The following is a 25,496-nucleotide window of genomic DNA, read 5'->3' as shown; positions in this document are numbered from 1 at the left end:
TTATCCTTTCCTTAAAGAAAACACTGATAAATGGGTTTCTCCTCCCTCAATAGACACCACGGTTTCTCGGCTGTCCAAAAATACGTCTCTACTGGATGCGTCGTCCTTCGAGGACTCTGGACAAAAAGTTAGAGGGTCTATTTTGTTTCATATTTTCCTCCTCTGGAGAATCCTTAAGACCCCTCTTTGTGTCTGCATGGGTAAGTCGAGCTCTCCGATCTTGGGTTTCCTCGCTGGTGGACGGTATCTCTTCAGGATGACCCAGACAAGAGCTCCTCAACGTCGCTCTACAGATAAGGATGCATCGGAATACATACTGTATGTGAAGCATATTTAGATGCCGCTCAAGTGGTAGCCCACACTTCAGCCTTGTCAAGGGCTGCACGTAGATCCTTGTGGCTAAAACTCTGGCCAGCTGATCTATCTTCCAAGAAATCTCTTTCAAAAAAAATTCAAAAGATTTCCAACCACAGTCTTCTGGAACCAAGAACCAGTTCCAAGGTAAATTCAAGAACAACTGGCAGGGCAGACGTAACCAGTCCAAGCCTTCAGACAAATCATCCTCAGTATGACTACCAGGACGCTTCCAGTTCGAAGTCTATGGTCGGGGCCAGACTGCTTCACTTTTTTTTTTTTCAAATATTAAAAAAAAGGCATACACACCAATTGATGTTCCGCCTTACGTGTTTCGTACCCACCAGCACTTATTCATAGGCATTGCCTATGAATAAGTGCCAGTGGGTATGAAACGCGTAAGGTGGAACATCAATTGGTCTGTATGCCTATTTTTTAATATTTATGCTGAATAAGGAATAATTTTTTAAACTTTGAAATATATTTTTGGACTTGATATATGTGCCCTTTTGAACTGGGGGCTATATTCCAATGTTTTTGGCCCTTTGACAGGCCTTTATAGATTGCAGCAGTTGGTCACTAATTTTGAATATAACTGATACTATATCCACACCACAACTCCCTCCACAAGTAAGAGATTTTCTAGAGTGGATTAAGACCACATTTCAACCTACCACCCCACATCAACAGCCCACCAAGCGTAAGTAAGGCACATGAGTCTCCACCTAACCACCTAACATTTCAGACAGTGAGGAAGGACCTTCCCCTAATATTGATGCAATTTAATTTCATGATTCTGAGATACAGTTGACTGACACACATACTGACTCAGATTCCGAACTACATCATTAATGCGGATATATTCAACACGATTTCACATTTATAAAATGTATTACTTTATTAGTTCCTTTTAAAATTTGTTAGCTTTGGTACAGTGCATGATATTTACTACTGACGCGTTTCATGCCCTACGGCACTTCCTCAGAGTGTTACAGATTTCTTACAAAGCACAACTTTAAAGCAAACCTTGATGACAAACAATTCACACAACGTGATTCTTAAAGTTATATAACACATATATAAACCAGATATAGCTTCACATCTATATTCCATACCTATATCTATTAAGATTTTTAAGACCATCACAAGTTATTAAAAGCAAAAATCTTTTTGATTCCATGTATGTTTTTTCTCTTTTGGGGATTGGTAGATTGCACATTGTGGATATTTATTTAGAAAAACTTAATAAGTAATTTATTTTTCATATTGCCAGCTTAATGAATTTATTCAATATAGTATTTTATCTCCCAATCTTTATTTAAACCCATTGTTTTTTCTGTTTCTAAAGTAAACATCCACCATGTTTCTCTTTTATTAATTAGTTTCTCCAAATCCCCTTTTCTCCTATCTAATCTGACATGTTGTATGCCTTGGAAGGATATACACCTATCATTACCATTATGTACATTCAGAATATGTTCAGCTATAGCAGATGAGACATCTTTTCTCCCTAAAATGAATGGAGGAACAAATTGACGGCACTTCTGGAGAAGATTTATTACTGCTGTATATCCTGACGCGTTTCGGGAAATGATCCCTTAGTCATAGGACCTATGACTAAGGGATCATTTCCCGAAACGCGTCAGGATATACAGCAGTAATAAATCTTCTCCAGAAGTGCCGTCAATTTGTTCCTCCATTCATTGTACCTTAGCAGTCGGATACTGCTGGACAGAGCACCTGGACAAGTACCTGTGGGGAGCAGTAGCGGTCCTTTTTTCTAGTCTCCTATCTTTTCTCCCTACACATGCTACATGTTCCAAAATCCTATCCTTCATTCTCCGCATGGTTCTACCTACATATTGACTTCCACATATACATGTTGCCAAATATATCACATTATCAGTTTTGCCATTTATATGGGATTTACACTCATATTCTTTACCTGTAACTGAACTCCTAAATCCTTTTGATACATTTATATAAATACAAGCCTTACAAACCCTTGCTCCACATTTGTAGGTACCTACATATGATAAGGGAAATAGAGAAGAAATTACACTCACACACCCTGGCCTTCCCGATCTGTAGGAATCCCAGGTGCTCAATGAAGGAGGCGTTGGCAACCTCAAAATCAGCGTGAAAAGCAAGGAATCACTGGCACAACTTGGGTTAGTTCTAGCAGGGAAAACCCTTGCTCATTTATTGCGGATGCAATACGCCCCGAAACGTTGCGTTCAAATAAATGAGCAAGGGTTTTCCCCTGCTAGAAGTAACCCAAGTTGTGCCAGTGATTCCTTGCTTTTCACCTACATATGATAACCAATTGGGTCTTCTCTGTTCTCGTTTTTCGGGTAGCATAGTAGGGGATATATGGCTTGCAATTGATCTACTCTTCCTATACGTGAACCATGGTTTGTCAATTTTTAATAACGGATCCGCACAGATCACATGCCAATGTTTCATTATCCTTTTTATATCAGATGCCTCATTGCTGTAATCAGTCACAAAATAAACTTTTTCTCTATCAGTTGTTTTTGATCTCTTATGTTAATTAATTCTATCACGTTTATTTCTAACACTAGAACACTACGATCACTAAGAACAGCTCGTTCATATGCCTTTTTTAACGTTTTGGTACTGTATCCTCTCTTCGCTAATCTGTCCCACAAATCCATTGCTGCTTTCTGGAAAGCATCCCAAGTGGAGCAAATCCTTCTAAGTCTAAGGAATTGTCCAATCGGGATTCCCTCTAAAAGCGGTTCTGGATGATTACTTGTCCTTAATAAAAGGGAATTTCTGCTAATGGATTTCCTAAATACATCTGTCTTTATTGTGCCTTCCTCTTAAGTGAACTGTGTTATCCAAGAATTCTACACATTTTTCACTCATCTTATAGGTGAATTCAATACCACATTCATTATTATTACAATAGGCCACAAATTCTTGTACCTGTTCAATGTTTCCCTTCCAGATCACAATCACATCATCGATAAACCTAAGGTACTTAAACATATATTTAAGTACTTTAGGTTTATCGATTAGGTTTATCGCCTAGCTGCAAAATCTACTGCCAATGTAGTAGTTACCAGACGGTGTCTCTGGTTACGCCACTGGTTTGGAGATGTAGCCTCTAAGAATCAGCTGTTGTGGCTACGTTATACAGGAGAATCCTTGTTTGGACCAGATCTCAAACAAATTATTACAGATTTACAGGAGGGAAGAGTACCTTCCTTCCACCAGGAAAAAGGTGAAGGATGGACCAGCCTAACAGACTGACCACTAGACGAACTTGTCCACGTTTCTCTCCTACTGGGAAGCACACGTCACAGACAGTTGGGTTCTCTAAATCATTCAGTAAGGTTACAGAATTACTTCACCATGCTCCTACCAATAAGGTTTGTTCTATCAGTTGTACATCCACACAAATAAGCACGCCTTACTCTGCAGGAGTCCAGACCATCAAAAATTCAAAGGGTTTTATTCCAACCTTTTTCTGGTAACAAAAAAGAAGGGACTTACCGCCCAGTCCTAAACCTAAAACAACTAAACAAATTTATTCACCAAATTCATCAGAATTTCAAGATTGAATCAATCAGGTCAGCAATAGCCTTCATGGAACCCGAATGCTTTATGACATCAATCTCCAGGATGCATACCTGCATGTCCCCGTGCACCCAAAATCCCAAATATTCCTCTGGTTTGCAGTGGCTCTTCCCTTCGATCTCTGTACATCACCACAAGTGTTCACAAAGGTACTAGCACCAGTGACAGCTTACTTAATAACAATGGCAATCCATGTATTACCGTACTCAGACGACCTCCTACTCAAAGCACAGTCACAAAGTCAAGCAACCAAGGACACAACCTTAACTCTACAAGTCTTGACACAGCATGGGTGGTTAATCAACCACCAAAAGAGTGCACTACTACCTTCCCAGCAACTATGCTTTCTGGGTCTACAGTTCAACTCCAGACGTCAAACGTGCAGTTAACAGGTACCAAAACATAATCAGTGCCACCACAGGCCTCCTCAAAAAAACCTCAGTCACGGCAGCCGATTGCCTGCAACTTCTAGGGTTCATGGTGGCAGCACTGGAGACCATTGGTATACGAGATTTCATTTGCGACCTCTACAACGGAATTTCTTACCGTACTGGAAGAAGGCATCCACAGCAAAAGCCTACCACAAAGTTTGGCAAACTTTTCTGGACTGGTGTGAAGAGAGACAACTGTCTGGGGAAGACAGTACACCACAAGTAATGAGTGCCTATTTAACCACCGGGTTCCAAAAAGGATTAGCACCTAGTACGCTAAAATCTCAGGTATCCGCATTATCTGTGTTATTTCACTTCAAATGGGTAGATCTACCAGAGATCCAACAGTTCCTTCAAGGAGCTCTGAGGATCAGACCCCCCCTTTAGGAACCCAACACCCCCATGGGACTTAACATTAATATTGTCAGTACTCAAAAGGAACCCTTCAAACCTCTTAACACCTGCGACCTAAAATGGTTAACACTTAAAGTTGCCTTTCTGATTGCAATTACTTCTGCCAAAAGAGTGTCTGAAATGGCAGCATTGTCACATAAAGAGTCATGGTTTGTAATTTATAACGACAAAGTTGTCCTCAGGGCAGTACCTGTTTTTTTACCAAAAGTAGTATCAACGTTCCATATTAACCAGGAGATTGTTCTCCCATCTTTCTGTCAAAATCCAACTAACGATAAGGAAGACCGCTACACAAGCTTGGAGTTGTTAGGGCAATTAAGGCCTACACTCTCAGCCACAAAAAGCCATTAAGGGTGGCAATCCACTCTACAAGGGCACAAAGTACCTCCTGGGCCCTTCAAAACTTGGCTACCCCAGAGCAAATAGGCAGAGCAGCTACATTGGCTTCACCCAACACTTTTGTAAAATTTTACCAGTTACATGTTTTTGCTTCTACACAGGCTGTGTGCACCGTTTAAAAGTTGCAGTTGCTTAAAGGAAAACTATACCCCCAAACAATGTAGGTCTCTATAAAAAGATATTGCATAAAACAGCTCAAATGTAAAATCCTGCTTTATGTAAATAAACCATTTTCATAATAATATACTTTTCTAGTAGTATGTGCCATTGGGTAATCATAAATAGAAAATTGCCATTTTAAAAAATAAGGGCCGCCCCCTGGGATCGTAGGATTCACTGTAATGTATGTTAGGTCACATGAGCCAATTAACAGACAGAGTTGTGTATTTTGCTTCCACACTTCTTCCTGTTACAGTTAAAGTTGAAGTATTTCTGGTCAGGTGATCTCTGACGCAGCACACAGACCATCACGAAATGGTGGCTCAAGGCAAGAGATGTAAAAGGGCAATATTTACTTAAATATATATTCCAGTTTGGTAAGATTCTTTAATATGCCACTTAATATGATATGAAATATCTGTTGCTTAAGTGTTCATTTTGGGGGTATAGTTTTCCTTTAAGTTAATAACTAATATAATGGAGGGTCAGCCTTCCCACCCTTGTTTACGGGACAGTTATTGGACGTCCCCACTGGTCTGCATTGACAGGAGGGCCGACTAGAGGAAAGGGATTTCTTACTCACCGGAAAATCCTTTTCTAGTAGGCCCGAACTGTCAGTGCAGTTAGTCCCACCCAGGCTGATTTTAGTATGGATGAGATGACTCCTATATTAAAATATGTATATATGTTGCTATCCATACTGTTGTCTCTTGACCTTCCTTCCTACTTGCTGTCTCCTCGTCACCTCACCAAGCTTTGCAACAGAACTGGGGAAACAGAGGTGGAGCCAGCCTATATATCCTGAGACCAATTCTTCTGTCCTTCCTCCAGAGGTGAACCTACACATAACCCACTCGTCTGCACTGACAGTTTGGGCCTACTACAAAAGGATTTTCCTGTGAGTACAAAATCTCTTTTACTGGTTTTTCATGTCCAGGGTTCCAACAGAACCACTAAAGCAAGAAGTATTTTTTCCCGTAGTTCGCAACCTACTATAATAAAAAGTCGTCACTTCAGTTCCCCAGAAAGAACAATTTCGAGGCTTCTACTCAAACGTCTTAATCGTGCCAAAAAAGACGGGTACTTCAGACCAGTATTAGATTGGCTCAATACCTTCATTCGTCCAGCCTGTTTCAAGATTGAATCCCTACGTTTGGTTATTGTAAGGAAACCAAATGAATTTCTGACCACACTGGATATCCGAGATACTTACCTTCACATTCCTATTTTCCAATTCTATCAGAAATATTCGAGATTTGCCTACCTAGGACACCACTTTCAAATTGTGGCATTATCCTTCAGCCTAACCTCAGCGCCACATGTTTTCACCAAGGTAATGGCGGTAGCAGCACCATCACTCAGAGTTCAGGGAATATCCATAACACCCTCTCTGGACGACATCCTTCTGAAGGCACCGTCTCAGCAAGAGACCCAGACCAATCTGGCCTAGGTATTAAGTTCACTGACCACCCTAGGTTGGGTTATTAACACTGCAAAGTCAAAACTAATCCCCAGTCAAAGGTTAACGTTCCTGGGGATGATTTTCGCAACAAGGGAGTAAAACGTTTTTCTGCCCCCTGACAAGATAGACACGACTCCGAACATCTCGGCTTGGTTTTCCATGAGAGTCCTGGGGTCCATGGTGGCATCCATAGAAGCGGTTCCCTTCGCCCAGTTTCACTAAATGGAATATCCTTGCACAATGGAATTGCACAAATCTCTCCCAGACAATATCTCTTTCCCAAAACCAGGGTATCCCTGACTTGGTGGCTTCACTACAGCAACCTGTCCAAGGATCAACTTCTGACAGATCCACAGTGGCAGAATCTCACCACAGACGCCAGCCTGAAGGGCTGGGGAGCGATGTTTGGCTCCCTCATGGGACACTCCAGAGATCTTATGTCCTCAAGGGCAAACCAACTAGGCAATGCATTTCCACCTCTCCCTCTGTTACCTTGGATCCTTCGAAGAATTCAAAGGGAATGGCACATAGTGATACTCATAGCGCTACACTGGCCTTGACTAGCATGGATTTCCGAGCTGATTGCTCTGAGCAGAGAGGATCCATGGCCACTTCCGAAGCTGCGAGACCTCCTATCGCAGCGCCCCATAGTCTATACCAACCCAAAAATGCTCAATTTGACGGCATGTCCTAATGTTAAAGCAAAAAAAACTCCTCAGACTTTATATTACTATAGTGTATATTGTTTTGTGAGATTAAGTTCTCCTTCTTTGTTATTCAAAACGGAGCTCCCTTACGGTTAGACGGGTTATAGCAGAAGGGGGAGGAGTCAGCTATTCTTCTAGTGTCCTACCTCCTGATGGTAGAAGCTATATCCATGGTCCCTGTGTCCCACAGAGTGCTAAAGAGAAAAGGATTTAACTGTGAGTAATACAAAATCTCCTTTTCCAAGATGGTGACCCCCTATGACAAGTTTGAAGTCCTGGATCAGTGCTGCTATTAGGATGCTGAAACTTGGCTGGTACAGTTCAGTATGTAGAATATGGCATTTTTAACCATATTCATTTTTAGGGTTTCGTTCTCCTTTAGGGTAAAGCCAGACGAGGAGATTCGGGGAGGTTTTGTCGCCTGGCGACTTATCGCCACGTCTTTTGCGCGACTATCTCCCCGAACTGCCTCAGGGTTTTTCCCCCATAGGCTACAGCGCAAAATCGCCTGCACCAATGCACACGCGGCGATGCGTTTTCAATAGTCGCCCAAAGTTGCCTATTGAAAACGCATCGCTGTGTGTGCATTGGCGCAGGCGATTTTTACTATAATGTACATGTTTGCCCTGCTTCTTTGGTTAAGCTTTACATAGTTACATAGTTAAATTGGGTTGAAAAAAGACAAAGTCCATCAAGTTCATCCCCTCCAAATGAAAACCCAGCATCCATACACACACCCCTCCCTACTTTTAATTAAATTCTATATATACCTATACTAACTATAGAGCTTAGTATCACAATAGCCTTTGCTATTATGTCTGTCCAAAAAATCATCCAAGCCATTCTTAAAGGCATTAACTGAATCAGCCATCACAACATCACCCGGCAGTGCATTCCACAACCTCACTGTCCTGACTGTGAAGAACCCCCTACGTTGCTTCAAATGAAAGTTCTTTTCTTCTAGTCTAAAGGGGTGGCCTCTGGTACCGTGATCCACTTCATGGGTAAAAAGTTCCCCTGCTATTTGTCTATAATGTCCTCTAATGTACTTGTAAAGTGTAATCATGTCCCCTCGCAAGCGCCTTTTTTCCAGAGAACACAACCCCAACCTTGACAATCTGCCCTCATAATTTAAGTCTTCCATTCCTCTAACCAATTTAGTTGCACGTCTCTGCACTCTCTCCAGCTCATTTATATCCCTCTTAAGGACTGGAGTCCAAAACTGCACTGCATACTCCAGATGAGGCCTTACCAGGGACTTATAAAGAGGCATAATTATGTTTTCATCCCTTGAGTTAATGCCCCTTTTTATGCAAGACAGAACTTTATTTGCTTTAGTAGCCACAGAATGACACTGCCCAGAATTAGACAACGTGTTATCTACAAAGACCCCTAGATCCTTCTCATTTAAGGAAACTCCCAACACACTGCCATTTAATGTATAACTTGCATTTATGTTATTTTTGCCAAAGTGCATAACCTTGCATTTATCAACATTGAACCTCATTTTCCAGTTTGCTGCCCAGTTTTCCAGTTTAGACAAATCACTCTGCAAAGTGGCAGCATCCTGCATGGAACCTATAGTTCTGCACAATTTAGTATCATCTGCAAAAATAGAAACAGTACTTTCAATGCCCACCTCCAGGTCATTAATAAACAAGTTGAAAAGCAAGGGACCTAGTACAGAGCCCTGCGGTACTCCACTAACAACACTGGTCCAATTAGAAAATGTTCCATTTACCACCACTCTTTGTAGACTATCTTTTAGCCAGTTTTCTATCCAGGTACAAATACTATGTTCCAGGCCAACATTCCTTAATTGAACCAGTAACCTTTTGTGTGGCACTGTATCAAATGCTTTAGCAAAGTCTAAGTAAATCACATCCACTGCCATCCCAGAATCGAGGTCTCTACTTACATTCTCATAAAAAGAAATAAGTTAGTCTGGCAAGATCTATTACGCATAAAACCATGCTGGCACAAACTCATAGTATTATGATTTGCTTTGAAGTCCAGTATCTTATCCTTTATTAACCCTTCGAAAAGCTTTCCTACCACTGACGTCAGACTAACTGGCCTATAGTTTTGAGGCTGAGAACGGGATCCTTTTTGAATAGAGGCACCACATTAGCAATTCGCCAGTCTCTCGGCACTATGCCAGATCTCAATGAATCCTGAAAAATTAAGTAAAGAGGTTTGGCAATCACAGAGCTAAGCTCGCTAATTACCCTGGGATGAATACCATCTGGCCCTGGACCTTTGTTAATCTTTACATGTTCTAGTCTCTTTTGAATTTCTTCATGTGTGAACCATGCATCATTAGTTGTATTACTAGAATTGGGACTGTTAAGAAGGAAACCTTCACTTACTGGTTCCTCATTTGTGTAGACAGATGAAAAATATGAGTTCAGAATCTGCGCTTTTATTTTGTTTTCATCAACCAGCTGACCCCCCCTCTGATATTCTGATAGTAAGGGCCCCACCCCTTCCTGCTTCATTTTTTTACTATTAACATATTTAAAAAATAATTTTGGATTTTTTTTACTGCTTGCTGCAATATCCTTTTCTATATCAATTTTAGCTTGCCTTATAGCTTCTTTGCATGATTTTTTTTAAAGATTTTATTTCTGCTTTTTTCTTTGCATGATTTATTGGCCTCCTTGTACCTTATAAATGTTTCGGCTGTACCAGCTAACTTGAAAGCCTTAAAAGCACGTCTTTTCTTACCCACCTCAACACCAACGCTTCTATTGAACCAAAAAGGTTTTGCTTTGCATCGACGTTCCTTGCTTACAAGTGGAATATACTGACAAGTATATTTATTAAGCAGCATTTTCAAGACTCACGTTTTTGTTCTGTGTTTAACCCTGTGAAAAGCATTTCCCACTTAATATGTTGCAGAGATGCCCTTATACTGTCAAAGTTTGCACGTCTGAAATTTAGTGTTTTAGTTACTCCCTTATAGAATTGCTTCTGCAAGAGAATCTCAAAGGAGACCATGTTATGATTACTATTCCCTAAATGCTCACCCACACAAATGTTAGAGATGAGTTCAGTATTGTTAGTTATTACAAGGTCCAAAAGAGAGTTATTCCTAGTAGGTTCTTGAACGAGCTGGAATAAAAAGTTGTCATTCAGCATATTTACAAACCTACTAGCTTTTTCTGTCTTAGCAACCCCATTACCCCATTACCCACCCATAGCAACAACTTGACCCAGCTGTAAAGCCACTTGTATCTGCAAGAGTAGCTGGGCTTCATACTCGACACTTATACGAGGTGGTTTATAGCATACACCAATGATATTTTTTTTTTGTTACCTTTTGCCCAGTCAAAATCTCTACCCAGAGTGATTCTACACCCTCACCAGTGCCAGCTATTGTTATTTCTTTAGCGCATGGCTTTAATTCAGGCTTTACATACAAACACACTCCTCCACCCTTTTTAATCCCTCTGTCCCTCCTAAAAAGTGTGTAACCATTTAAATTCACAATCCAGTCACATGTTTTCACATGTTTTTCTCCTTTAAAGTAAATTACAAATATATATTATTTGAAACCTAAATCATGAGATGTATGAAAATAATTTCCACATGGGAGGATAATCATTATTATTATATAATTTTTCTTGATGCATGGTTTACTTCTGTTGGCAGAAGATGTTTTAGCCTTAGCTATTGTGGGTTAAAGTGTTATCACTGTATTCAACCAGAGCTGTGGAGTCGGGAGCAAATTTGGGTACCTGGAGTTGGGAGTTGCCAAAAATGTTCGGAATCCTAATAAACTTTAAATGAAGGTGAACATAGCAGAAACAATTCTGTTTCTAAGAACAATACTTTAGTTAATTTTGGATTGTATTTAATAGCTATTCTACAGCTATATGCCAGGTTCAATTACGGTAATCTATAAATTGTTTTAGGGTTTCCAATTTTTTTTTGAAGTTTAACTTATTTGTTTTAGAATTACCAAAGGATATGGTTTATATGTTTGAGCTTTGGCAGTAATAAATACCTTATACAGTATGCTGTGTACTTAACTTCTTTTAGTCAACTTTAGGAACAGTAAGACCAAAAAATTAAAGTGTTCTAAAGTAATTAACATATATACTGTTACCGTGCACTGGTAAAATCTGTGTGTTTACTTCAGAAAGACTACTATAGTTTATATAAAGAAGCTGCTGTGTAGCCATGGGGGCAGCCATTCAAGCTGCTGAAAAAAAGGAGAAAAGGCACAGGTTACATATCACATAAGAGATAAGCCATCAAATAAAATGGTGTTTTATCTGTTTGCTGTTTAACCTGTGCCTTTTTCTCCCAGCAGCTTGAAAGGCTGCCCCCATGGCTACACAGCAGCTTGTTTATATAAACTATAGTAGTTTTCTGAAGCAAACACACAGTTTTTACCAGTGCAGAGCAACAGTATATTATATTTCCATTACTTTGATACACTTTCGGTTTTTGGTGTTACTCTTCCTTTAAAAACAGGTGTCGGAGTCAGGTGTCAGGTACCGTAAACTGAGAAGTCGGAGGATTTATGTACCGACTCCACAGCCCTGTATTCAACCAATGGGACACCAACCTGAACCAGTTTTTAGCCCCCACCCTCCCTAGATGTCATAAATAAGTCAAATAAAGGTTTTAAATAAGTATTCCACCTTCAATATAAGGTTAGGTATAGATGACCCTGTGATCGACTTACTTCAAAGTTTTGCTCCAGAAATAGAGAGTGTTTTATAGCTCTTGTCATATGTCATAGAAACATTTCTTACATGTTCCTATACATATCTATTTACGGTCATCTAATTTTTTGAGTTGCTGTATGGCTTCTCATTTGTTGGTTGCACCAAGTGAAAAAAATCACTGCAATGTTTGTATGAACATGAGCAACAACCTTGAAGTGTCTAGATATATTACCTTCGTTCATATATTACCTTCGTTCTCAATGTTTACTTTCTCATTTTCAATGGGTATCCCAGCTGAGATTTTTGGATGGTATTATGTAAGACTACAAATGATTACTTTTTATTCTTTTATGGGTTTCTTCTGCTTTGCGGAATGATGAACTCTAGTCCCTTTATGAACATTCATTATTGGAGTACAATTAGCCCTCCACTCTACTGCTTTTGACAACAGCTGCCACAACAGTACCAGGCTTGCAGCAAAGTAATAGTTGAAGGGCTTATGTAAACAGTAGCAGGAAGTTTTTGAAAGGGATACTACAAATTCCTTCAAAAATTTTACCAAATCATTTTTTACTGAATGGTAAGTTCTCTTTTTGTGTCTTGTAGGAAACAAACTCATTTCTATTTTCTCTTATAGGTTCTTCTGGAAACACAATTCAGCTAAGTACAAATCACATAAAACTTATCTCTAGACCTCAGTGGGTGTTATACCAGTATCATATTGACTACGCCCCACAGATGGAATCTAGGGCAATGCGCTCCGCTTTACTGTTTCAGCATGAGGAACTGATTGGAAAAGCACATGCTTTTGATGGATCAACATTATTTTTACCTAAACGACTAGATAAGGTAATAATTCGATTTTTTTTTTTAACAATATTTATTTTTTCGTGTTATCTGTTATATTGAATAATTTAAATCTTTTGATTTCTGTCATAAATTAGGTCAATGAGGTTTTCAGTCAAACCCGCAATGGTGAGACTGTGAAGATCACTATTACTTTAACGAACGAGTTACCACCTACTTCACCAACATGCTTCCAGTTCTACAACATCATATTTCGAAGGTTTCTTTTTCTAACTAATTAATTTCAACCATTTTATTGTTGCTGAATTGCAGTTTGTTTGCTCTTTTAAAATATAATGTTTTCAGATTTATGCGAAGTTTCTCTAAAAGAACAAGTTATTATAATGCTAAACATAGCAAACGTGTAATTCATTAGAGTTGGAAAAGTAGCTATATAGTCCAATGAGATAGAATGCATTAAATGAATTAAAGATTGAGGCAGAAGCAGAAGATTGGTGAAGCAGACTTGAGACAGATATTGAAATTTTCCCCTCAATTCTAGACCATCTTTATTTAGAAGTGTAATAGCTTATCCACCAACATTTGTAAGAGGAAATATAGAATTTTTTTGTCATTATGACTATCTTACTAAAAAAGGAATGATGTTTAACCTGTAGTGTTCTTTTTAGTTCCAGAATATAAAATGCACATTTTTTCCCCCACTGGTTAGTGACATAATATTGTTTCATATTTGCAATAGCTATATTAAATCATGGGTAAAGGAGGCATTTTTGTATGGTGTTTATTTTTTTTTTTATTGAAGCAGAAGCACAGCTTTAAATATAATTTAAATATAATGCTATATACCGTATATACTCAAGTATAAGCCGACCCGAGTATAAGCCGAGGTACCCAATTTTACGTACGAAAACTGGGAAAACTTATTGAGTCGAGTATAAGCCTAGACACAACTACAGCCCTGTCTCCCAGCAGCGCACATTCCGCCAAAATGACCCCCAGCGATCAACCGGACTTCTTTGCAAAGTTGATGGTGACAGAGAATTGCCTAACAGATTACTGTGTGCATTGTCCCACTGTCCCACTACCATGTGCAGAGGGTGCTGTACAGTTATTCTTTCATATAACCAACAGATGGCGCTGTGTGATATTGCAGTCACTGTTATTCTTTCATATAACCAACAGAGGGCGCACTGTTATTCTTTCATATAACCAACAGAGGGTGCTGTGTGATATTGCAGTCACTGTTATTCTTTCATATAACCAACAGATGGTGCTATGTGATATTGCAGTCACTGTTATTCTTTCATATAACCAACAGAGGGTGCACTGTTATTCTTTCATATAACCAACAGAGGGTGCAGTGTGATATTGCAGTCACTGTTATTCTTTCATATAACCAACAGATGGCACTGTGTGATATTGCAGTCACTGTTATTCTTTCATATAACCAACAGAGGGCACACTGTTATTCTTTCATATAACCAACAGATGGCGCTGTGTTATATTGCAGTCACTGTTATTCTTTCATATAACCAACAGAGGGTGCACTGTTATTCTTTCATATAACCAACAGAGGGTGCTGTGTGATATTGCAGTCTCTCCCTAAGCGAACTGTTGGTATAGGAATGATTAAAAGTGACTGCAATCTCAGCTACTGCCTGCTGACTCGAGTATAAGCCGAGGTAGACTTTTTCAGCACATTTTGTATGCTGAAAAACTCGGCTTATACTCGAGTATATACGGTAACTTTAAATATAATGCTGTTTGTCAAAATCTTGAGTCAGTGGCTTGACAGAAGCAGGTTCTCCATTCCTAAGGATTCTTCCTCATACTGCCAAGACTGTTGTGTTCCATTCCATTATTATTGTATTTTTTTCTTAAAGCTGTCTTTGGGACATAGGGACATTTGGGTATTATAACCAACACTAGAACACTAGAAAAAGTAGAAAACACCACCACCCTTTCTAGCTGTACCCTATGTCAACCACCAGAGGAACTTCATTGGATTTTCTGAGGCCAAGGGTTGACCTAGACCTCTGTGTCACACAGCATCACAGGCCTCTCCCTCCTGTTTTGGCCCAACCACTGACTAGCACCAGCCATCTCCCAGCACAGTTAGCAAGGGAACTGACTCCAACAGTGCAAGCTCTTCTGTGAGTACTGCCAGCTACTCCTACCTAGTGTTCACTCTACCTACTACCCCAGTCTGCACTGCGCTCCTTAATAGGGTATAGTACCTGCCAAACAGAAGTTTCAACATTTGCACCTTTTGCGCAATGTCATTCACCACCGCTGGGTCCCACGGATAATGTGTGCACACTCTGCACAAGGGAAAGTAGAACTATAAGGAGACACTCTCAAGCACAGGTTTGGGAGGTACAAGGGATTCCCACTGGGAACCATATTCCCCCAAGGGGCTGTGTCTGAGGACCACACAGAAGGACCATTTAAGGACAATTTCAAGCAAATGTAAATATTTAGTGTGCGCCAAATGGCGCAAGTGCCTGTTTACGGTCTCAAGGATGCACTAGTTGCTTCAGCTACATTCCTGAAACAATGCTAGGGGGCCCCCGCGTAGAACACTTCTCAGATTTCTCTCCCTGCTTCTGCCCAGCCTTCCTCATCTCTCACCCAGGATCCTCCTTCTTGGGCTCTTTGGCATAAAAAAGTTGGCTGTTTGGACAGATTGTTAGGCTGAATCAGGAGCTCATGACATCTGGTTTAAACTTCTCAAATGGTCTTCTCCATTCTTTGGGCATAGCCAATGACAGTGAACCCCCCTTAACACAACTCTGGTAAAAAATACTCACGGAGTAAGGGTGAATTTTCCTCCGATCACCCTGACGAGACAGAAGACCAAACAAATCCATCCTCTGAGGTGATTGATAACCTCATTGCCTCGGTTCTTAAATGCTTGGACCTAAAAAGCCAAGAGGTTACATCAGACTCTGAGTCGTTTAAACACCACAAGATACCTTTACCCATCTTTCTTCATCATCCTCAACGTGATACATTGCAGAGATGATAACCCTGAGTGAAGGTAACAGACAAATCGTTGTTTCCAAAGAAACTTGAAAAGTAGTCAACACCTCCCTTCAGTAGGTGCATCAGTCTGTCGCTTGTCTAAGAATACATTTCAGTCTCTGATGCTTCCTCATTCAAGGACTCCATGGAAAATAAGTTGGGAGGGTTTCTTCTGGCTGATCTTTATGGCTTAGGGCGAGTCCTTGCGCACAATCCTGTCCTCCACACAGTTGAGAATAGCAGTTCAATCTGGAGATGATCCAGCTTACCAGAGAAGCGTACCAGGCATGCCACTACAAAGAAGCAAACTATTATACTGTATGTCTGAAGCTTCCCCTCTCAATCATCCAAATCCCAGGGCAAGTTAAATTCTACCTGGCAGAGTTCCACTGGTGTGTACATAGCAAGAACAGCTTATGGGTGCAGCTTTAAAGGTCCAGTTGCAGTGGCTTACCTTAACCACCAAGGGGGGCACTGGTAGCCACCAAGCCCTGATCTGGGCAGAGCTTTGCAATGCTCTCTTATCAGCAGTTTACATTCCACGCCTAGAAAATTGTGAAGCCGATTATCTCAGTTGATGCCAGCTAGACCCAGGAGAGTGGTCTCTAAGGCAAGATTTATTTCTGACAACACAGAAAAGGGAGGACTCTTAGAAGTGGACTCTATGGCTTCTAGATGCAACCAAAAGCCCCCCCCCCCCCCCAGTGTATGGCTTATTATCGCAGTCCTTTGGCACTGATAGCAGATGCCATGATGGTCTTGTGTTATTTGCAGCTAGGGTATGTTACATGGGTTGATAAAAGACCATGAAGTTCAACTCTCCAAGTGATCTCTAGTGCGCGCACACACACACACACTCATACCAACCTATCTCTACACTCACATATATAAAATATATATACCAGTATCTATACTATTGGTAGATTTTAATATCAAAATAACCTCTGCTATTATGCTTGTTAAAGAAATCATCCAAGCCAAGCTCTTAAAGGCATTAATAAAATCTGAATATCACCCGGCAGATTGTTTTGCCAGAGCAAAAGGGGCACTTTCCCTGTGCACAATGGGGGGAGGAGTCAAGGAGAAGCTCTCTCCAGCCCTGTGCATCAGGATCAGCAGCAGTGTCTTTCGAGGGTAGGATTATATTTGAGTTGCAAAGTGGAGGGAGGAAATGTGTTGGGGATAGGACTGGTCTTGGACACCCTTTTGGTGAAACTCTGTAATGTAATCCTGACAATGATTTTTGGGTTGTAGATATTAAATCCTGCTTTAGGCTTAAAGCAGGGGTGTTCAACCTGCAGCCTGCGGCCCAGGATGGATATGAATGCGGCCCAGTTTGAAATGCTAGGTTCCCGTCGCAAAGGATATGGCCCCCCTGGTCCTAATCGGCCTGCAGGCTGCCACTACTTGGTGCCTGGCATTGGCAATTCAGCTTGTTGTTACTGCTGCGCTCTGGTTGTGCGCATATGTCTGACTTGCGTTCTTCACGTGCTGGAGAATCAGAGAGAGGCGCATTGGTGGAGGGAGCAGTTGTGGAGCAAAATCAGTGTGGTTTCTTGCTGCTTGTGCTGAGCACTTGACTGAATTGGGGCACTGTATTCTCCTAAACTGCTGCACGTTCTCATCTCTGCAACACTTAACATTAGATCTCCTGCTTCTCTACTACTTCAGTGAGCAAACAAGGGGGCAGTGGTGGTGAGCAGGTTTGTGTGCCTTAATTCTTTTTGTTAGACTTTCATCCAATCTGGGGGGGGGTGCCAGTGAAGGAAGAGAAGGGGAAAAAAGAAAGACATTAAGAAATAAAGGTATGGAAATAGGAGAAAACAAGAGTAAAATAACACTTTGTGCTCTCTAAGTCCAGACACATTAATCACCTCAGGCTGTCGTCTTGTTAGGAACAGGTATATCTAGTATAGGTACATCTAAAAACAACTGGACTTGCTGAGTAATCAATGAAGACGTTTCACTACTCATCCGAACAGTTTCTTCAGTTCAACTGACTGGTGTGGGAAGTTCTCAGCATATAAACTCTTCCACTAATGCAGTCACGATGGCACATTGTAACTCGTCAAAGAGGTGACATCTGAAGAAATTCACAGAGGTGTAGACTCTGTGTAGTTATTGTGATAGGATTGTCCAATGTGTCATGCAACTCCTAGAAAGCGGTGTTACTTGTGAGAGTTGCATGAATCGACGTGAAGTGTTCTGAAACCGCCAGGGTACAGATGTTAGAACAACATTGTATGTAGCAGACAGGTGGTGTCGAAGGCCCCCGCCTCTGTTCAGGGATGGTTTCTCCACCTTGACATGAATCGCCTCTTTCACGCCTCGTTCAAACCAGCGGTCTTCTTTATCCAATATTTGGACCTTGCTATCTTCAAAGGAGTGTCCCTTGTCTTTTAAGTGTAGAAAGACAGCTGAGTTTTGCCCTGTAGAGTTCGCCCTCCTATGCTGAGCCATGCGCTTGGTGAGCAGTTGTTTTGTCTCCCCAATGTATAGATCTGTGCACTCCTCGCTACACTGGACTCCATATACCACATTGCTTTGTTTTTCTTTCATGCAACTCTCACAAGTAACACCTCTTTCTAGGAGTTGCATGACACATTGGATAATCCTATCACAATAACTACACAGAATCTACACCTCTGAATTTCTTCAGATGTCACCTCTTTGAAGAGTTACAATATGACATTGTGACTGGATTAGTGGAAGAGTTTATATGCCGAGAACTAACCACACCAGTCAGTTGAATTGAAGAAGCTGCTCGGATGATTAGTGAAAAGTCTTCATTGATTACTCAGCAAGTCCAGTTGTTTTTAGATTTACCTATACTAGATATACCATGACCTGGATGAATGAAAATCTTCATAGTCATGTTAGGAACAGGCTTACTACGCCAGGTTGTAACAATGTGGTGCCCATTGCCCAGTTAGTAATTATAAAAGTCTATTTAATATCCAGGTGTCCCATATTCCAGTTTATAACTCCATCTGGTTATCCAATTGGTATTGTAGTTATTTTCTGTGTATTTTTCATGTTACTGTTCCTTTAAACCATTAAAAACCTTTTCCCTTCTAGCAAAATATTTACAATAACTGGCACATTAGCATGGATATGAATTGCAATATTATATAAGAATTCTCACAAGTTCTGTAGAACTCTCTTAATTGTTTTAACAAAAGATCTCAAAGGAACTTTACCCCTTTTCTTAAAAAAAAATTGTCTTGCCTATCTTGTAACATCATGCAAAAATGGCAGCGTTTTTTAATCGACTGCTGAGATCAAGTTCAAAAAACTATGAATGCTTTTTGAAATTGGTACATCTTTACTCTAGGCTAATTGTCCATTCCCATCTGCCATTAGCCTTAAGGGCCCCATAGACGCAAAGATTTCTCTTGCCGAACGGCCGGTTTTAGCGAAGTCCGACCAATCCTTCGAAATTATCGTGTGGTTAGTGGGATTCGAACGATCAAACATCTTACGATTTTTCGGCCGACATCTGTCAGGAAATTGATCGGCCAGGTTAAAAAATCTTTGTCGGTCCCAGTGCAATCTATCTATGTTTGCAGGGACAAGCAGGCAGCTATCCTTTGTTTTCCTGGCAAATTGGTCATTTTAGTTGATGGACAATTCGTACGATCCTACGATTGTTCCGAGATATTCGTGGTCTCACAATGACGATCGGATCTTTTCAATATCTATGGCCAGCTTTCGTTTTTTGTGACGGTATCAGAATGGCTCTCATAATAAGAGTAGGAAGGCTGAATGAGGTCACTCTGCCTGCACCACAATTCCCAGAAGTAGCAGTACAGGAAATCATTTAAAATATGTGCATAGATACCAGTGTTTCAAAAAGTTTGAAGGCTACAAAAAAGGGATTTTATACTTACTGGAAAATAAGTAATAGGCCCGAACTGTCAGTGCAAACGTGTGGGTTAATGTTAATCTCATCTCTGAAGGCAGGACAGAAGTATAAGACTTTTGATCCCTCCCCTGGTATATAAGCTCTGGCTCCACTTCCCCTTGCCAATTCATTTGTAAAGCTTAATGAGGTGGAGTATTTCAGGAAAGTAAGGTCAAGAAAGTTAGTAACATATAGAAAATTTGTGTTAAGTTTACTGTATAATGCAATAAAAACAGTGCAATATTTCACTATGCTAACAATAAAACATTGAAAGAATACTGTTATTGTGTAGTCTTTTAAACAATGGAGGCTTTACTGTGCCACAGCAGCCTGTAATACCTTACGGCCAAACACGGCTGAAATTGTAGCAAAAACATGCAATTTATAAAACTTTATAAAAGTGTTGGGAGAAGCCCAAGTGGCTGCCTTGCATATTTGTTCAGGTGTAGCCAAGTTCTGTAAGGCCCATGAAGTACTTTGTGCTCTAGTAGAGTGAGCCTTTACTTGGAATGGCTTTGGTTTTTTGTTGACTTTGTAAGCAAAATTGATTGTCTCTACTAACCAGCTAGCAATGGTTCTCTTGGAAACTCATTGACCGTTGTAAGTTGTGGAGTATGAAATCATCAGAGAGTCTGATTTCCGTAAGACTGCAGTCTGTTTTAAATAGGTGCAAATTGTTCTCACTACATCTAGTTTGTGTAGCTGTTTTCCTTTATCATTTGCTGGGTTTGGACACAGGATGGTAAGACTAGCTCCTGATTGATGTGGAAGCTGGAAACTACCTTTGGTAGGAACCCTGCTACTGTTCTGAGAACGACTTTATTCTAAAGCATAACTAACCATGGTTCTTTTCAAGAGAGTGCTGCCATTTCTAATACCCTCTTTGTTGAGGTTATTGCTATCAGGAATTCCACTTTTGGGGATAACCATTTAAGCTCACAAGAGTTTATGGGATCGAAAGATGGTTTTTGTTGCGTGGGAAGTACCAATGGTAAATCCCAAGGGGGATTAGGGTCCTTGAAAGGTGGTCTGGCATGTACGACCCCTGATAAGCTGAAATCAGTGTGTTGAGCGCAAGGCCTCTAGTAAAGCCATCTGTAAGGAATTCTGTGATTACCTTAGTTGTACTGTCTGTCCAAACTAAGTGTCTGGCTGAACACCAGGTAAGAAATGTATACCAAACCTTGTGGTGCTTTTGTGGTGGATTGTTTCTGAGCCTGGAGAAGTATCTTTATGGCTGATGGTGAAAAACCTCTCTGTGATATAATTGTGTTTCAAGAAACAGGCCGTCAAATTGAGCATGGCCAGGTTGTGGTGTATGGCTGAACCCTGCATGAGGAGGTCCGATCGTAGAGGTAGTTGCCATGGTTTGGACACTGACATGTTCACCAAGTCCATGTACCATAGTCTGTTTGGCCAGTTGGACACAATGAGAATGGTCGTGGTCTGTTCCTGTTTTATCTTGGCAATTATCCTGGGAAGGATCGCCAGTGGTGGAAATGCATACACTTTGTTGAAAGTCCATGGAATTACCAGTGCATCTGTGTATGCTGCTCCTGGGTCTCTGGTCCTGCAATAACAGGGCTTGAAATTGTCTGGACGCTAAGATATCTATGTCCGGTAGGCCCCACCATTGTACTAGTTGAGCAAATACCTCATTGTGTAGTGCCCATTCCCCTTGGGCTATTGTCTGTCTGCTAAGAAAGTCTGCTTCCCAGTTTGACTCCTGGAATGAATACTGCAGATATGGCTGAAACTGTGTTTTCTGCCCATGTCATCACCTTTGCTACCTCCTGCATAGCTAGGCTGCTCCATGTGCCTCCCTGCTTGTTGACATAAGCCACAATCGTGGCGTTGTCCAATTGTACTCTTACTGGGTGGCCCTGCAATTTGTCAGACCAGCCGTGGGGAGCTAGGATTATCGCTCGTAGTTCCAGTATGTTTATCGGGAGCTGCGATTCTTGGTTTTCCCAGCGCCCTTGTAAAGTGAAGGTGTGGTAAACTGCTCTCCATCCGAACTTGCTGGCATTGGTTGTAACTATCTCCCATCGTGGCTGCGCCCAGCTTCTGCCCTGGGACAAATGGTTGTGCACTGTCCACCAGAATAAGCTCTCTCTATTGTGAAATAGGGGAATAATATGCTGAAGATCTTGGTGATCCTTGTTCCAGCATTGTAGGAAGTTGTGTTGTAGGGGTCGCATGTGGAACCTTGCATAAGGTACCGGTTCCAATGCTTCTACCATGTAACCTAGTAGCTGGAGGTAATCTGCCACTGATACCCTATCCTTGTGGAGAAAGGACTGAGTACTGCTGATTAAAGTTTGTATTTTTTTTGTCTGTGAGCTGGACTATTTGTGGTCTGGAGTCGAATATTAGGCATAGAAATTTTAATTTATTGTGACGGCATGAGGGAGCTCTTGCGTTGGTTTATTAACCAGCTGTGCCGTTGCAGTATTTGCATACAGGTGTCTGCTGCCGCCTGCGTTACTGTCTGCTGCCGCCTGCGTTACAGCTCCTGTGCGTCGCAGGTATACCATAACTAGTGCCAAAACCTTTGTAAATACCCTTGGAGCCGTGCAGAGGCCAAAGGGTAGTGCTGTGAACTGGAAGTGCTAGTTTTTGACAGCAAATTTCAGGAATGGCTGTGACTTTGGATGAATTGGTATGTGCAGGTAAGCATCCTGCAGGTAGATTGAAGTTGTGAAAGTCGGCTTCCATGAAGGCTATGGTGGAGCACATGTTGAACTTGCAGTTGGAAACAAATTTGTTTAATCTTTTTAGGTTGAGGACTGGTCTGAAGGAGCCTTCCTTTTTCCTCACTAGAAAGGGTGAAGTACAACCTGCAAAACTTTTTGAGGTTCTGGAACTGGAGCAATAACTCCTGCTTGTAGGAGAGCAGATATTGCTAGATCTAATCCCTCTCTTCTTAGTGGGGAGGGCACAGACATAACAAATTGCGTTGGAGGGGGGGCTGAGAAGGGAATTTTGTATCCAAATCGTATGATCTGTAGTACCCATTGGTCTGTGACATGTGTCTCCCAGTAGGGGAGAAACTGTTAGTCGACCTCCTACTTGAGACTCGTTGAGGTGAGTCATGAGGATACTGGTTTTGAGGCGGCCAGTTTTTTGGCTTGCCTCGCTGGTTGCTGCCATTGTGACCTATTTCTACGTGATCCCTGGTCAGTATTGGAATTGGGAAAGGAGGAGGATCGAAAGGACAGGTAATTTCTATGTGGAGTAGACCATGGTTTTTTGTTTGAAAACCTGTTTGGTTGATCTAGTCGTCCTTTCTTTCCCATTGGAAGAAATGTGCTTTAACCTCCTGTAACCTCTGTGCTGATCTGTTTCAAATCTGGACCAAACAAGGAGTCTCCTGAGAATTTTGAGGTTGATTAGCTTGTTTTTAGAAGCTGTGTCGCCTGACCAGTGAAGTAACCATAGATCCCTTCTGGCAACCACTGTGCTAGCTGTGGATTTTGTGAGTTTGGCAATGTCTAATGCTGAATCTGCTAAGAAAGCGAGTGTAGTATGAAGTTTTTGCACCTCTACAGCTAGTTGTTGTGCTGATTCAGGTGTTTGATCAGTTCCTGGGCCCAGTGTTTTACAGTATGTGCTAGTCCCGCAGCTACGGTTGCTGGGTGGAGGATTGCTGTCGATTGTGTATAAGCCCTTTTGAGAGCTGATTCCACCTTTTTGTCCATGGGATCTTTAAACGCTGCTTCCTCTGTTAGGAGAGCAGTTTGTTTTGACAGGTGTGCAACTTAGACTTTGGGGGGTCTATCCCATGTCTTGCCCTGTTCTTCTGGAATAGGGTATGTGTTGTAAAATCCCTTGGTCAATGCTGATCTGCATTCTGGCTGTGACCATTCAGTGTCTATAGTTTGAGTAATTGCCTTAAAAACTGGAAAAGTTGCACTCCTAGCACTCTATCTGCTTTTGAAACTGCTACGGACTCATCTTTAAAGGAATTGTTCAGTGTAAAAATAAAAACTGGGTTAATAGGCTGTACAAAATATAAAATGTTTCTAATATAGTTAGCCATAAATGTAATGTATAAAGGCTGGAGTGACTGGGTGTGTAACAGAATAGCAAGAACACAACTTCCTGCTTTTCAGCTCTCTTGGTTTACACTGACTGGTTACCCTGGTTACCAGGCAGTAACCAATCAGAGACTTGAGGGGGGGGGGCACATGGGTCATATCTGTTGCTTTTGACTCTGAGCTGAATGCTGAGGATCAATTGCAAACTCACTGAACAGATATGTACCATGTGGCCCCCCTTCAAGTCACTGTCTAACTCAGAGTTATAGAGCTGAAAAGCAGGAAGCAGTGTTCTGGCTATTATGTGAGACAGCCTTTATACACTACATTTTTGGCTAACTAACTATATTAGAAGCATTTATTATTTTGCACAGTCTATTTATTAACCCAGTTTTTATTTTCACACTGAACTGTTCCTTTAATTTTTGGAGTCTCCATCATTGCATTTAAAAGTTTGGATGAGACTTCCGGTCTGGCAAAAGTATGTGATTGCTTTTAGTCTGATGTTTGCAAGTCAGAAATATTGCCTATGAAGTCCATTAAACTGCAGCACACTCGATTGTTGATTCAAATCTGTGTCATTGTGTTTTTATTTGGCTCACACCAAAGTAGATCAGTGAAGCAACGTTTCGGGCCATGCAGGGCCCTTTATCAAGCTTACATCCATACACCTTAAAGTGGACCTGTCACCTACACATAAAAAATTGCATAATGAAAGTCCTTTCCAAATTAAATATGGAACCCCAAAAAAATTTTTCATTAAAACATCCATACCTGTTATAAAGGTGTTTAAATATCTTAACTGTCAATCAAACATTACCTGCCCCACCTCTATGCCCGTGGCATAGAGGAGGGGCAGTCAATTACTTTCACTTTCCATTCAGCACTTCCTAGATGTCACTGCTCTCCTCACATTCCCCCTTCAATCCTCAGGCTCTATAATTGTGTAGGACACTGCACATGGACATTAGGTCCCGCATTCTGGTTCATACACAAGATTTTGGGGTGATTCACAATTTCCCTTAATAACCGTGTCCACAAAATGGCAGCTGCCTGCTTGCTGTGATTGTATAATTCCAAAACAGAAGGAAACTGAATTTAAATAATAAATACAGTGTAAGTAAAGTTTATTTTGCTCAACTAACATGATAGAAAAGAATTTGAAATTATTTCTTAGGGTGACAGGTCCCCTTTAAGCTGTGTTAAATAGTGTCTAGTGGGGGCAGTGGAGGTTGGGGAGGGAGGGGAAAGAAGGGGAGGAGATACAGGCCATGTGTCAATTATTTCCACCCATCTTTATACAATGTCCATTTGCATATAACTCAAAGTGACCATACATATTTACAAAAAAGTTCATGTCTGATGTGTTCTCGAGTCCATTCATCATGCCACATCAGAAAAATAATAATAGTAGAGAGGTGATACTGTTCATATTTGTGAATAACATTTACATTCAAGTATACATACTGTATGCCCCCAAATCTGACTCTATGAAAATTGGAAAAAATCC

At 41.0% G+C, this 25,496-nt stretch overlaps 1 protein-coding gene across 1 annotated transcript in view; it reads left to right on the top strand.

Annotated features, from left to right (window-relative positions):
* LOC108716375 (piwi-like protein 1) overlaps window positions 1-25,496 on the top strand; it is a 101,506-nt gene that overhangs the window by 16,965 nt on the left and 59,045 nt on the right. Inside the window, exons 5-6 of the mRNA XM_018262473.2 lie at window positions 12,849-13,060; window positions 13,156-13,277. Of these exons, the coding sequence (XP_018117962.1) occupies window positions 12,849-13,060; window positions 13,156-13,277 (334 nt within the window). The remainder of the gene's footprint in view (window positions 1-12,848; window positions 13,061-13,155; window positions 13,278-25,496) is intronic.

Source organism: Xenopus laevis, chromosome 1L (genome assembly GCF_017654675.1).
Source record: "Xenopus laevis strain J_2021 chromosome 1L, Xenopus_laevis_v10.1, whole genome shotgun sequence".
In the NCBI taxonomy this organism is placed as follows: Eukaryota; Metazoa; Chordata; class Amphibia; order Anura; family Pipidae; genus Xenopus; species Xenopus laevis.
This window is presented reverse-complemented; position numbering and strand designations above follow the sequence as displayed.